At 42.2% G+C, this 13,601-nt stretch overlaps 1 protein-coding gene across 1 annotated transcript in view; it reads right to left on the bottom strand.

Annotated features, from left to right (window-relative positions):
• Positions 1 to 13,601, bottom strand: part of LOC134531039 (sialin-like) — an 89,659-nt gene that overhangs the window by 46,153 nt on the left and 29,905 nt on the right. Inside the window, exons 2-3 of the mRNA XM_063366531.1 lie at positions 11,098 to 11,151; positions 8,156 to 8,301 (exon numbers count right to left, since the gene is read on the bottom strand). Coding sequence (XP_063222601.1) covers positions 8,156 to 8,301; positions 11,098 to 11,110 — 159 coding nt within the window. The 5' untranslated portion in view covers positions 11,111 to 11,151. The remainder of the gene's footprint in view (positions 1 to 8,155; positions 8,302 to 11,097; positions 11,152 to 13,601) is intronic.

The raw sequence follows: 13,601 nt of genomic DNA, 5'->3' as shown, positions 1-13,601 counted from the left end.
CTAGCAGGAAGGACGAACTTCCTTCTCCTTGAAGACTATCGATGCCATTCTTCTTATGCGATCGATAGTGAACAACCCGCATCCCGCATAAAATAAATAAATATTATTTTACCTGCAAGCAAAACGTGACGTCATCTGATGTTGAAAAGCGGAACTGCTTGCAGCAAGTACCTTTGCATGAAATAAATTAACTCTCACCACTGAATAGTGCTATTGTAGTCAGTTAGAGACATAAAGTTTCGTAGCCATGCGGCCAATTAGTCATGCATTCTCGTAACCATGCGTTCTGGAAGCTTCGTAGTCCTATAGCCTCGCGATGACGTAACCTTGAAGACTTGCAATCGCATAGTCTCGTAACCTCATGGCTCGTAGTCTCTTAGTCATGATGTATTGGAGCCTCGTAGACTTGAAGCTACGTAAGCAAGTAGCTTTGTAATCTTATAACATAATGCTGATGACGTAGATGTAGCAAAAGAGAAAATTCCATCGAAGACAGATGTGTCAATTGGAGCCTTGTAGACGAGTAGCTTCGTAGTCAAGAACTCATGCAAACTTGTAGTCCTGTATCCTCGCAGTCATGTAAACCTGTGTACTAGAAACTTCGTAGCTCTGTAGCCTCGCAAGCCATGTATAACTCGTAACCAGCTAGATAATTTAAACTCGTAGCCATGTGGTCTCATAGTCTCTTAGACTCGAAGAATTCTAGCCTAATATATTTGGGGCCAAAAGACTTTTGGAACCAAAAGACTGTAGGTGTCAATGACTGATGGAGCCAATGAATATTGGAGTCAATGAATATTGGAGCCATTGAATATTGGAGCCAATGAATATTGGAGCCAATGAATATTGGAACCAATGAATATTGCAGTCAATGACAAATTAATGTGCTTCCTTTTCGTCGATGGTGCTGCCTTTTCGTTGTCGGTGCTTCCAAATGTGCTTCCTTTTCGTTGGCGGTGCTGCCTTTTCTTTGTCGGTGCTTCCAAATGTGCTTCCTTTTCGTGGGCGGTGCTGCCTTTTCTTTGCCGGTGCTTCCAAATGTGCTTCCTTTTCGTTGGCGGTGCGGCCTTTTCGTTGATGGTGCTTCCTTTTCGTTGTCGGTGCTTCCAAATGTGCTGTCTTTTCTTTTGGCGGTGCTGCCTTTTCGTTGTCGGTGCTTCCAAATGTGCTTCCTTTTCGTTGGCGGTGCTGCCTTTTCTTTGTCGGTGCTTCCAAATGTGCTTCCTTTTCGTTGGCGGTGCTGCCTTTTCTTTGTCGGTGCTTCCAAATGTGCTGCCTTTTCGTTGTCGGTGCTGCCTTTTCGTTGTCGGTGCTTCCAAATGTGCTGCCTTTTCGTTGTCGGTGCTGCCTTTTCGTTGTCGGTGCTTTCCAAATGTGCTGCCTTTTCGTTGTCGCTGCTGTCTTTTCGTTGTCGGTGCTTCCAAATGTGCTGCCTTTTCGTTGTCGGTGCTGCCTTTTCGTTGTCGGTGCTTCCAAATGTGCTGCCTTTTCGTTGATGGTCCTTCTATTTTTAATGTTGTTTTGACTCTGGTATTATAGTAAGTGGTTCTTGATTTGACTTGCGTATTATTCCATCCGGTGCATGTATATAAGCGAGTCCTAGACAGCAGGTCGCTCAGTTTGTTACTGTCGTCGACGGTGTAAGGATCACCTAGATTATTTCATCTGGTGAATAAGTCGCGTAATTACCTGTTCTTGAGAACTCGATGGCATATTTACCGACTTTAACGCCGAACTCGATGGACGTTGTATCATCGTCTACGGGAACCTTGACGACAGCGACGACAATGGTGGAGCAGATCCCGTTGGCAACGTCGATGTCAACACTGGAGGAGACTTCAACAGACGTGGTACCGCCAGCAGAAGATAGCTTAATGACTACTGAGCTGGATGTGCAGGAAACCACGACGATCGACGATACGACCTCAATGAAGACTTCAATGGATGCCGAATCGACAACAACTAACGAACATCGGTGCTGTTACTGCGACAAGATTTTCTCAAACAACAGCAATGCTCGGCGGCACGAGAGGAGCGAATGTGCCAAGAACCTATATCGTAAAATGTTTGTTTGTGAGAAATGTCATAAGCAGTTTGCCAGAAAAGATAATATGAAAACGCACATGAAGGCATGCAAAGGTCCTGCTGTGCGGCAGAAAGTAAAGGTTTCGGCGCAACAACGATGCATTGATGTTCATAAGAGAATGCCTGGAAATGGTGCAACTGCGGCAACGTCAGTATCTGGATCGGGTCTGAAAGGTTCGTGTTCATTACCACGGTATCCTTGCAGCTACTGTGATACGTCGTTCGCATTTTACCATGATGCACGAAGACATGAGCGGAGCAAATGCGCGAAGAATCCTTCTCGCATGAAGTTTCGATGTGATGAGTGCCTTAAATGGTTTACTCGAATTGACAGTTTGCGACATCATGCGAAAAAATGTAAAGGTGGAGTCTGTGCTCCTACTGCTGAACTACCTGCCGACATTTCGACTCCTCGCTTTAGATTGGAGACACGAAAGCGTACAACCAAAAAAACAGATGCCCAGCAACCGATTGTTATGACGTCTGAACATGGAACTAAACCTAAGACTGTGTTCGTAGCATTACAAGTGAACGATAATGGCTTCTACTTGGCGCAGTCTGCATTTCGTGGAACGTTGAAAGACTACTATTATCTAAATACGTTCGGTGAGTCGAAGGACATTTGTAATTTTCTTGACGATATCAGACAGAAGATAATCAATCAGCTTACTGATGATGTAGCAACAAACGGACCTTTGAAATATAACTTGTGGTTGGACTGTATATATGGAAAGCCATATCCGTTCGATGACGAAGTGAAGAAGTGTGCATTCAAGACATCTGCTGCAGTAATTTACAGTTCTAACGATGTGAAGCAAACTGTTAAAAACGGTATTCAGAAACTCTGTCAAGAAGAGGTGGACTATGTCTGTAAAGGTTCTGGCTGGACTCTGTCTAGTATAAACCGATTGGAGCTAAGAATTAGTCATTTCACACCGCTGCGGAACTAAATGATTATAAGATTGTTGGCTTTCGTAAGTGATCCTGTAGTAGAATAGAAATTATGTAATAAATATTATGTTTGTAAAAGAACTTGCGGTGTTTAATTCCTCGAACCTGTTACTATTATGTTAAATTGATGATATATTTAATTTTTTTGCATCATCCTAGATCGTACCAAGGATCTTAGTCGATCTAATTAATCAGTATATTGATCGGAAATTTATTTAATGATTTCTGAACTTTTTCCCGGATCTCTAGCATTAAAATTACACATTTCCAATATGGTGGTCTTGATGTCTGATAGGATGGTGGTAGTAGAGGATTTAAAGTCTCTTTAAGAATGTTGAACATGGTTTATTTAAATTATTTTTTTTACATAAGATTAAACATTATTGCAACGATCGGGTATCGAACCGAGGACGGGAATCGATCGAATCAATATGTAAATTAATGAGTGATTTATTTAATGAATTTTGGAACTTTTCCCGAATTTCTAGCTAAATAATTACGGATTTTCAAGATGGCGACCAAATGACAAGATGGCGGATGTCACAGTAATAAATGATTACTGCACTCTTGCGGATACGAATTAAACTAACATGTCATCGGCGCACTCTAGCCGACGATACAATGATGATGGCTTCCAGCATCGAAGACAAGATGGCGGCCATGACGTCATACTAGATGATGATAAAAAGTGGTGGGAGTCAGTATGCCTGCAGCCACCTCGGGGGAAGGATCGGTCGCCATTTTTATTTTTTTTGCACTCGTCGGGTTCGAACCGAGGACTCCGAGCTCCGTGTCGTAAATGTTTGTTTTTTAAATATTTTATTAAAAATTTTATTATTTAATTTGTTTTATGAATTTTAAATTTTTTTCATTAAAATCGGATAATAAATTTAAAGATGGCGGCCGTAACGGAAATTGCAACGATGACGTCATAATTCAAGATGGCGGCCATGGTATCCTTATTCCTAGAAATGGCTTAACTGAGGCTTGAGTTAAGGATGCTTAAGCCAGTTTTAGGAATTTTCAGCCGCTGGGATTTTTAAGGACTAAAAACGGGAATTTTTCCCTCGAAACGGGAAATTTTTCCCTCGAAATGAGAAATTTTTAATTTGTGGAATTTTTTGAGATTTTTTGGCGGAACTTTTTTCCACAGAAATGGAAATTTTGGCGATTTTTGAGGAATTTTGGGCAAATTTTGCCCAATTTTGGCGGATTTTGGCGATTTTTGAGGATCAAATTCAAGGTCAAGGTCAAAGGTCAAGGTCACAACCATCCAAGATGGCCGCCGTGACGTCACAATCCAAGATGGCGGACCGACAATCTTCAATCCACTACCTGATACCTGCGCTCGGTCCGTCATTTACATACTACTTACATTAAATTAGTGAATTCATGTTACTAAATCAACACATATTAATAATATCAGCTGGAATTAAAACAAAAATAAATCATTACTCAGCCAAAATATGCTTTAAGATGGGTGAGAATCACTATCATGCAAGACGAACTTCCTTCTCCTTGGTGTCTAGCGAAGTCCTCCTTTTCTAGCGATCATGAGTGATCATTCCGCATTCCACATGAAAGAGAGACTGCCTGTACAACATGTCAAACGAAGAGATTCATTACTTAGACGACTACTATGACTTGAGACAGCTGAGAAACATTGACATGTAATACATAAAACAGCGACTGCCCGTACAACACAAAATGTGATGCCAAATGTTGCAAGAATCAAGACTACTTGCAAAGGTTATTTGCATGAGATATTTAACTCTTTCTGCTGAATGGAGTTATTGTAGCCAGTTGCAATCTTGTAGACTCGAATCCTCGTAGCCTCGTAGCCTTGTAGTTTTGTAGCCTCGTAACTTTGGAGTCTTGTAGACTTGTATCTTCGTAGTCTTTTAGTCATGTAGCCTCGCATTCTCGTAGCCTCGTAGTTTCGTAGCTAGTTGGATCCTCGTAGACTCGTAGTCTTATAGTCCTGTAGCCTCGTAGTCTCGTAGCCATTTAGTCTTGTAGTTTTGTAGCTTCGTAGCCAGTTGGAACTTTGAAGACTCGTAGCATTGTAGCCTCATAAAATTTTAGTCTTCTAGTCAAATGTCGTTAGAGCTTTTGAAGTTGTATCCTATTGTATCCTGAGACCGACCGTATCGCTGTGGTGAGAACGTATCCCTGTGATGAGATCTTATCACACCAGGTTGAAATTTCGTCAAAATGTGCTTCCTTTTCGACAAATTCGTGTCCAGTGTGTGTAGTCTGTGTTCATTGCGTGTATTGTGTGTGTGTTGCATGTTCGTTGCGTGTTCATTGCATGTCAAGTGTTTGTACTGTGTGTGTCCATTGCGTATCTTGTGTGTGTATTGCGTGCGTATTGCGTGTTCTTTTCTTTTGTCGAATGTGCTTCCAAATGCGCTTCCTTTTTGTCGATTGTGCTTCCTTTTTTTTTTAATGAGATTTCAAATGTTCTTCCTTTTTTTGAATGTGCTTTCTTTTCATTGGATGTGCTTCCAATTTTGCTTCCTTTTCGTGGATTGTGCTTCCTTTTTATTGATTGTGCTTCCATTTGTGCTTCCTTTTCGTTGGTTGTGCTTATAAATGTGCTTACAAATGTGGTTCCTCTTTGACGAATGTGCTTCCGATTGTGCTTCTTTGTTTTGATTGTGCTTCCAATTGTGCTTTCTTTTTATTGACTGTGGATCGTTAAGGCTGTACTCAGGGCATTATTGGTCTCGTGGTTCGGAGATGCCTGGTATAAACGTCTGACATTGGACATGGCCTGTTTATAACGTACGTCAAGTATCATCGAAAAAATACCTCTTGGTTCGGAGACGCTTGTTCTAAACGCCTAGCATTGTACAAGACCTGGTTGGAATGTATTACAATTATCGAAAAATTAGACTTCCGTGGTAGGCATATCGACAACATATTTATTTCGCAGGACTGGTATCTTGTATAGAGTCGTTTTTCGTAGATATAATGTTTAATAAACAACACGAAAGGTAATACAATACAATTTAAAATAAATTAAGCTTTAGTTTTTATCACTGGTCCAGAATTGAACCGAGGATGGAAATATTTCGAGTTAATCTTACATTAATAAATGATTTTTTTAATGAATTTTGAAATGTTTTCCAAATTTATAGGTTAATTATTTCGAATTTCCAAGATGGCGGTCAATATGTCATCATCTGCTTACTGGAGTCTGGTAGACCAGAAACCTATGCTACTTTTAGGATTTTCACAATATTTTATTGAATAAATATTTGTTTACCTACAATTACCAATTTTTGCATCGTCCAGGGATCGAACCAAGGGCGTATATCGATCGAATCAATCATCACTTTAAAAAATAATTTTTTTTTATGAATTCAGGATTTTTTTTTAATTTCTAGCTTAATGACTATGGATTTTCAAGATGGCGGTCATGACAGCTGACAAGATGGCTTACTCCACAGTAATAATACTACTGCACTCTAGCGAATAAAAATCAAACTACTTTGGCGGCAATGCATTTTAGCAGATTATGTGTGTAGGTAATATGTGCGACTAGTACTCCTAGTATCGACTATCTACTGAAAACAAAATGGCAGCCAAGATAGCATCGGCAGCTTATTGGCGGCTCGTGGATGAGTACTTTAAGCCACTGTTAGGATTTTTTCAACATATTTTATTAAATTAATATTTATTTTTAACATGCGGTTACATTTTTGCATCGAGCTAAAATTGAACCAAGAATATAAATGAATCGAATCAATTATTATTTTGATTAGAATTTTTTTTTTATTTTATTTCCAAAGTACTAGCTAAATAATTACAGATTTTAAATAAATCGTGGATTCCAATATGGCTGATGTGGCGTCGTCAAAAATAGCCGCCGAGTCCTGATTCTAAACCACACACGCCCGAACATGTCCGAATCCTTACGATTGGCAAGCCACAACTGAGTAAACTACCAAGCCACAGGTCCATAAGAATATTAGTCCCGTAGCCCCTTTTTTCCCACTACTCAAGTTGAAAAAAAATTTATTTAGTAATTGAAACCAAATTATAAGTTAATCTTCTAGTAGTTGTGTGTAAACATCTATTCACGGTAACGAGCAAACTCGCGTGTTCTGAAGTTCATGTTGCAAATAAACATATAAGACAAAAATGAACACGGGATTTAACGTAGAATTAATCAAAATAATGCTGAGTGTGATAAATAAACTGATAAATAAAATATTCGCTTTTCTGGATGCGAATTCACACATACTTTCTGCGCCGCTAGAATTCGCTGCTTGAATCGTAAACGTTGCTTTCTACCATCAGACGCAGATAGGTATTAGCAGCATGTAATAACAGGGAATTCGAAACAATCTAAAACGGCTCTAATAAAACCCCGGTTTTGGACCTAATTTTAGACAGGTAATTTTAGTAAAATACTGCCCAACTTTTTAAAATTCAATAAACAGTTAATGCTCTTAATTTTTCGCACACAGTATAAGTTATACTTCTATGGCATTACTGAAATATTAACATGAAACATTTAAGAACACATATTGTAACTCTAAGTATATGTTTGAATATTTTTGTTCGTTTAAACGACTGAAATATATTTGTAAATACTTCCTACAAAAAACCTTAACGTTACAGAACTGATTAAACGGTATCATATTTGGTTATTAAAAAAGTAAGAAAAAAATTCCAGCAACGAGGTTTGAACCCAGCTCCTTGAAGCTATCAAGTACACTTTCTAACGCTGTTATAGTAAGACTCAGGGAGAATTAAAGGATACTATGTATTATAATCAATGTAATGCCAATTTTCTCATGTACTTTTTTAAAACTTGTGATTATTTTTTACTACCACTATTTTAATTTACCAAATATATTCCAGAGTAGTTTCACTATCATAAAGTTTCATTTTGCTCAGCAATGCGTTTGGTATGTTCCCTAATGTTACGAAAATTTCCATATACAGGGTTATGCTGCTACAGGTGAGTCCACCACTTTTGTGTCACATTTCCGTTCGTCGACTTCCGTTCCCTTCCATTTTTACGAAATGACTCGTTCCGAATGCCGTATGCCGAGCGCTAACTACCGAAGAGTGGTTGCTGGAGGTAGCTGAAGCGACGAGTTACCGTCTGGTCGGTGTCGGTGTTGTTGGCGGCGGGCCGCAGCATGCACACCACGGCGAAGCTCAGGTTGAAGCGCTGCACGAAGCAGTTGAGCAGCGACACGAAGGCGCAGCACGCGAGCACGAGGCGGCACGACCCCCACAGCGGCGCTGCAACCACGCACCACGCGCTGGACTTCACGACCGGGGAATTCCGGCAATTCCCGGTACTTTTGATAAAGCAAACGAACCGGGAATTGAAAAATCGATTCTCGTATCTCTCGGTACTTTCGGGACTCCATAAAATTTAGTTTTTCTTGCGCGCCAAGGTTACTTTCATCTGATACTCTCCTCTGGCAAGGTGAGAGTTGTAGGCCTGCTGAGGGGAGTGTTGCGGGCTGGTGAGGGAAGTGTTACGACAGGGTGAGGGAAATGTTGTGGCAGGGTGAGAGGAGTGTTACGGCAGGGTGAGGGAAGTGTTGCGGAAGGGTGAGGAGAGTGTTGCGGGAGGAAGAGGGGAGTGTTGCGGGCAGGGTGAGGGGAGTGTTGCGGCAGGGTGAGAGGAGTGTTGCGGGAGGAAGAGGGGAGTGTTGCGGGTAGGGTGAGGGGTGTATTGTGGGAGGGTGAGGGGAGTGTGGCGGTAGAGTGAGGGAAGTGTTGCGGTAGAGTGAGGGAAGTGTTGCGGGTAGGGTGAGAGGAGTGTTACGGTAGGGTGAGGAAAGTGTTGAGGAAGGGTGAGGGGAGTATTGCGGGCAGGGTGAGGGGAGTGTTGTGGCAGGGTGAGGGGAGTGTTACAGCAGGGTGAGGGAAGTGTTACGGTAGGGTGAGGAAAGTGTTGCGAGAGGGTGAGGGGAGTGTTGCGGGCAGGGTGAGGGGAGTGTTGTGGCAGGGTGAGGGGAGTTTTACAGCAGGGTGAGGGAAGTGTTGCGAGAGGGTGAGGGGAGTGTTGCGGGCAGGGTGAGGGGAGTGTTGAGGGAGGGTGAGGGGAGTGTTGCGGGCTGGGTAATGGAAGTGTTGCGGAAGGGTGAGGGAAGTGTTGAGGGAGGGTGAGGGGAGTGTTGCGGGCAGGGTGAAGGGAGTGTTGTGGCAGGGTGAGGGGAGTGTTACAGCAGGGTGAGGGAAGTGTTGCGAGAGGGTGAGGGGAGTGTTGCGGGTAGGGTGAGGGGAGTGTTACAGCAGGGTGAGGGAAGTGTTGCGAGAGGGTGAGGGGAGTGTTGCGGGTAGGGTGAGGGGAGTGTTGCGAGAGGGTGAGGGGAGTGTTGCGGGTAGGGTGAGGGGAGTGTTGAGGGAGGGTGAGGGGAGTGTTGCGGGCTGGGTAATGGAAGTGTTGCGGAAGGGTGAGGGAAGTGTTGCGGGTAGGGTGAGGGGAGTGTTGCGGTAGAGTGAGGGAAGTGTTGAGGGAGGGTGAGGGGAGTGTTGCGAGAGGGTGAGGGGAGTGTTGAGGGAGAATGAGGGGAGTGTTACGGCAGGGTGAGGGAAATGTTGAGGCAGGGTGAGAGGAGTGTGGCGGTTGAGTGAGGGAAGTGATGCCGAAGGGTGAGGGGAGTGTTGCGGGTAGGGTGAGGGGAGTGTTGCGAGAGGGTGAGGGGAGTGTTGCGGGTAGGGTGAGGGGAGTGTTGAGGGAGGGTGAGGGGAGTGTTGCGGGCTGGGTAATGGAAGTGTTGCGGAAGGGTGAGGGAAGTGTTGCGGGTAGGGTGAGGGGAGTGTTGCGGTAGAGTGAGGGAAGTGTTGCGAAAGGCTGAGGGGAGTGTTGCGAGAGGGTGAGGGGAGTGTTGCGGGTAGGGTGAGGGGTGTATTGTGGGAGGGTGAGGGGAGTGTGGCGGTAGAGTGAGGGAAGTGTTGCGGTAGAGTGAGGGAAGTGTTGCGGAAGGGTGAGGGGAGTGTTGAGGGAGAATGAGGGGAGTGTTACGGCAGGGTGAGGGAAATGTTGAGGCAGGGTGAGAGGAGTGTGGCGGTTGAGTGAGGGAAGTGATGCCGAAGGGTGAGGGGAGTGTTGCGGCAGGGTGAGGGGAGTATTGCGGGTAGAGTGAGGGAAGTGTTGCGGTAGAGTGAGGGAAGTGTTGCGGGACAATGAGGGGAGTGTTGCGGGAGGGTGAGGGGAGTGTTGCGGGTAGAGTGAGGGGAGTATTGCGGGTAGAGTGAGGGAAGTATTGCGGGTAGAGTGAGGGAAGTGTTGCGGCAGGGTGAGGGGAGTGTTGCGGGACAATGAGGGGAGTGTTGCGGGAGGGTGAGGGGAGTATTGTGGGAGGGTGAGGGGAGTGTTGCCGCAGGGTGAGGTCAGTTAGTGTAGCGTCGGGCTGACGCTTGTGTGCCTGTGGTTGTAGCGATAGTGTTCTTTAAATAACCATAACTTTTCTTTTCTTTTAATTTTTTAATGAAAAGAAGAAATGTTATGTTAGGTTATTAATGCTGTGATTTTGCATGCGTTAAAACAAATATTTGTTTAAATGATTTTTCCACAAAGTTAAAGATTGATCGTAAGACTGAGAATAAAGTGATATTTTACGTTAGTAAATACATTTTGCAAAAAAAAAATTGTAATACAAATGTTTATCTGTTTTACTTTTGTTCATTAAATCTTATATAATCGTTCAAACCTAACAATTTCTACTTTAATACCAACTGCTGAACAATTAATAAAAAAACTACTACTAGTACCGAAAGTAAGTACCGGGAATTCTCGGTTCCGTTGAAGAGTGGTACCGAAATTCCTGGTTGTAAAAGTCGGTAGCCTGGGAGACGTTGTAGGAAAACATTCGTGGTGTGGTAAATGATACCCGATTTTCGTAATACAATTTCTTGGACACGCACCATTGCAGTTTTGCACGGCTTGTCATGGGAAAAAATTCATGAATGCAAAATAAGTAATAAATTCATAGGTTTACAAAAATAACAGGATAATTTCTTACCAGTGTTTTTTTGTAAATTTAAGTTTACATTTTAGGAGAGTAGAAACACGGGTTTTACCTTTGGCTGCCATACTGTGAGCTGTGCTCGTTACAGGGTCGGAGTTCACACCTTCTGAAAAACAAACAAAACAAGAGTAAGCTACATTCACAGCGTGTGTCATCAGTTGGACATGTATTTTTCGAGAAAATATTTCGAGACTAGCTGTGAGTTACGCAATACATTCGTAAGGTTTTTTTTTGCTGAAAATTTTAAATTTTGATAAAATTACTTAACTGTCAGTTTTATGTTTGAAAAAAAATTTAAAAAGGCCTATGAGACTGTAGTTTTGGTTATGTTCAAAGAAATTTTGCAGTTATTTCGACATAATTTGCACTTATTGTTAGATGTAAACCTATTAACTTAACAGCTAACAAAAACATACATTTTAGGAATAGTGATATGGTCGATAAAATATAGGCCTAAGCTGAAAGCAGTAGCAAAAGGCCTATTCTAGGCCACTCAATAATTTGCATAAATTCCACTTTTTCACATCAAATATAATGTTTTTAAAATGAAATTTCCCATTTTTACACCAAATTTAAAGATTTTTTTCGACCTCCAAAATAGTTATAAATAACTTAAATGCAAATATTTGCAATAGTGAAATGGTGATGTCACATCCAAGATGGTGGGAAGTTCTAGAAAAACAAAATGGTGGAATCAAAGTTAACCACCAGAGTCAAAGGTCAAGGTCAAATTTAATATGGCAAATCAAATATGGCGGCGATGACATCAACCAAGATGGTGGTATTCAACATGGCGACTGCCTTCTTAATCCTCCGCCTGTGCTTGAAGATCCTCTCTCCCACTACTGTGGTTGTTATACATTTAGGCAGTGCTGCCAACCTCTGAACACACCCATCAGTAATCACATTAATGCAAATAAAATATGCGTAAATCAGGAGCGGCAAAATTTCATCTCGAAGTTAATTGCAAACATTCAAAATTGTCTACATACACTAATACAGTGGAACCTGGATAATTCGAACTTCTTTAATTCGAAATCTTCTTTAATTCGAATTTTCCTCTTGGTCCCTAGCATTTTGTATCTAAACAATGCTAAAAATCGTGGATAATTCGAATTTTATTTTGGATAATTCGAATTTTTGGTGCGTCTAATTTAGTGAATAAATTATAAACTACGGCTCAAAAAATTGTAAATTTATCGGGAAATACGTTTTACAAACAATACTCGGCAAAAGTTAAGCGTTTGACCAAATGCGCGGTAGCTTGTAGTGTGATGACTCACCCTTCCCCTCCCGCACACTTGTGCCGAGTGCCGACCGCCTGCGCGTAGCAACAACACGCAGCAGTAGTGTCTCCAAGGTCACCCCTCCCCACACTCACCCCTCTCCACTCCGTACTGTACAACTGTGCATCGTTCTGTGTATCGTCTGTTTTGTAACATACAGTGTACTGTAGCTTATTTAAAATTGTCTTTTGATGTGTGATTACGTGTAGTTTTTACGTACAGTGACGTTTAGTGAGTGAACTGTGAGAGTAGCAACCATGGCGTCGACCTCGTCTACAAAATCCCGTGCTTATAAAACTTTGACTCTAGCTGAAAAAGTAGCGGCGATTAGGGAAGTGGACAAAGGCGTAAAAAAGAAATTGGAAATCGCGAAGGACTTTGGGATTCCACCCAACACTCTATCCACTTTCTTGAAGAATAGAGATAAAATTCTCAGCAGTGCAGAGGAATTTGATAAAGACCGAAAACGACTACGAGAACCAGATAACCCAGACGTCGACAATTGTGTTCTTAAGTGGTTCAAGCAAGCCAGAGACAAAAAAATTCCGTTGAGTGGTCCCCTAATAAGGGTAAAGGCCGAGCAATTCGCTAAAGAATTGGGCAAACAAAATTTCAAAGCTAGCACTGGATGGCTGGATGGTTTCAAAGAACGTAATAAAATTACGTTCAAAGCAGTCTGTGGCGAAAGTGGGGCAGTGAACCAGCAAGAAGCCGGCCAGTGGAAGCGAGATTTAGAAGAGATGATCCAAGATAGAGACCCAAACAATATTTTCAATGTTGATGAGACTGGCCTTTTTTTTAAATGCACACCGGACAAAACATTGGCATTTAAAAGCGAAAAATGTCATGGTGGAAAACTAAGCAAAGAAAGAGTGACGCTTTTAGTCGGAGCAAACATGGACGGCTCAGAAAAGCTGCCCTTGTTGATGATTGGAAAATCGGCTAATCCCCGTTGTTTTAAGAATGTCAAGTCGAAACCGGTGGATTACGTTAACAGCTCAAACGCTTGGATGACAGGCGACCTGTTTTCAAAGTGGCTAATAAAGTTGGACAAGAAGTTTATTAAAGAAAAGCGTCAGGTGGTCCTCTTCATCGACAACTGTACTGCGCATAACACCATACCAGTGTTGAAATGTGTTAAAGTGGTTTTTTTCCCAGCCAATATGACATCTGTTGTCCAGCCAATGGACCAAGGGATTATAAAAAATTTGAAACATTTCTACAGAACCTTGCTGGTAGAAAACATACTGTCCGGAGATGGAAACGCCCT

The sequence above is a fragment of the Bacillus rossius genome, chromosome 3, assembly GCF_032445375.1.
Source record: "Bacillus rossius redtenbacheri isolate Brsri chromosome 3, Brsri_v3, whole genome shotgun sequence".
Taxonomy (NCBI): Eukaryota; Metazoa; Arthropoda; class Insecta; order Phasmatodea; family Bacillidae; genus Bacillus; species Bacillus rossius.
This window is presented reverse-complemented; position numbering and strand designations above follow the sequence as displayed.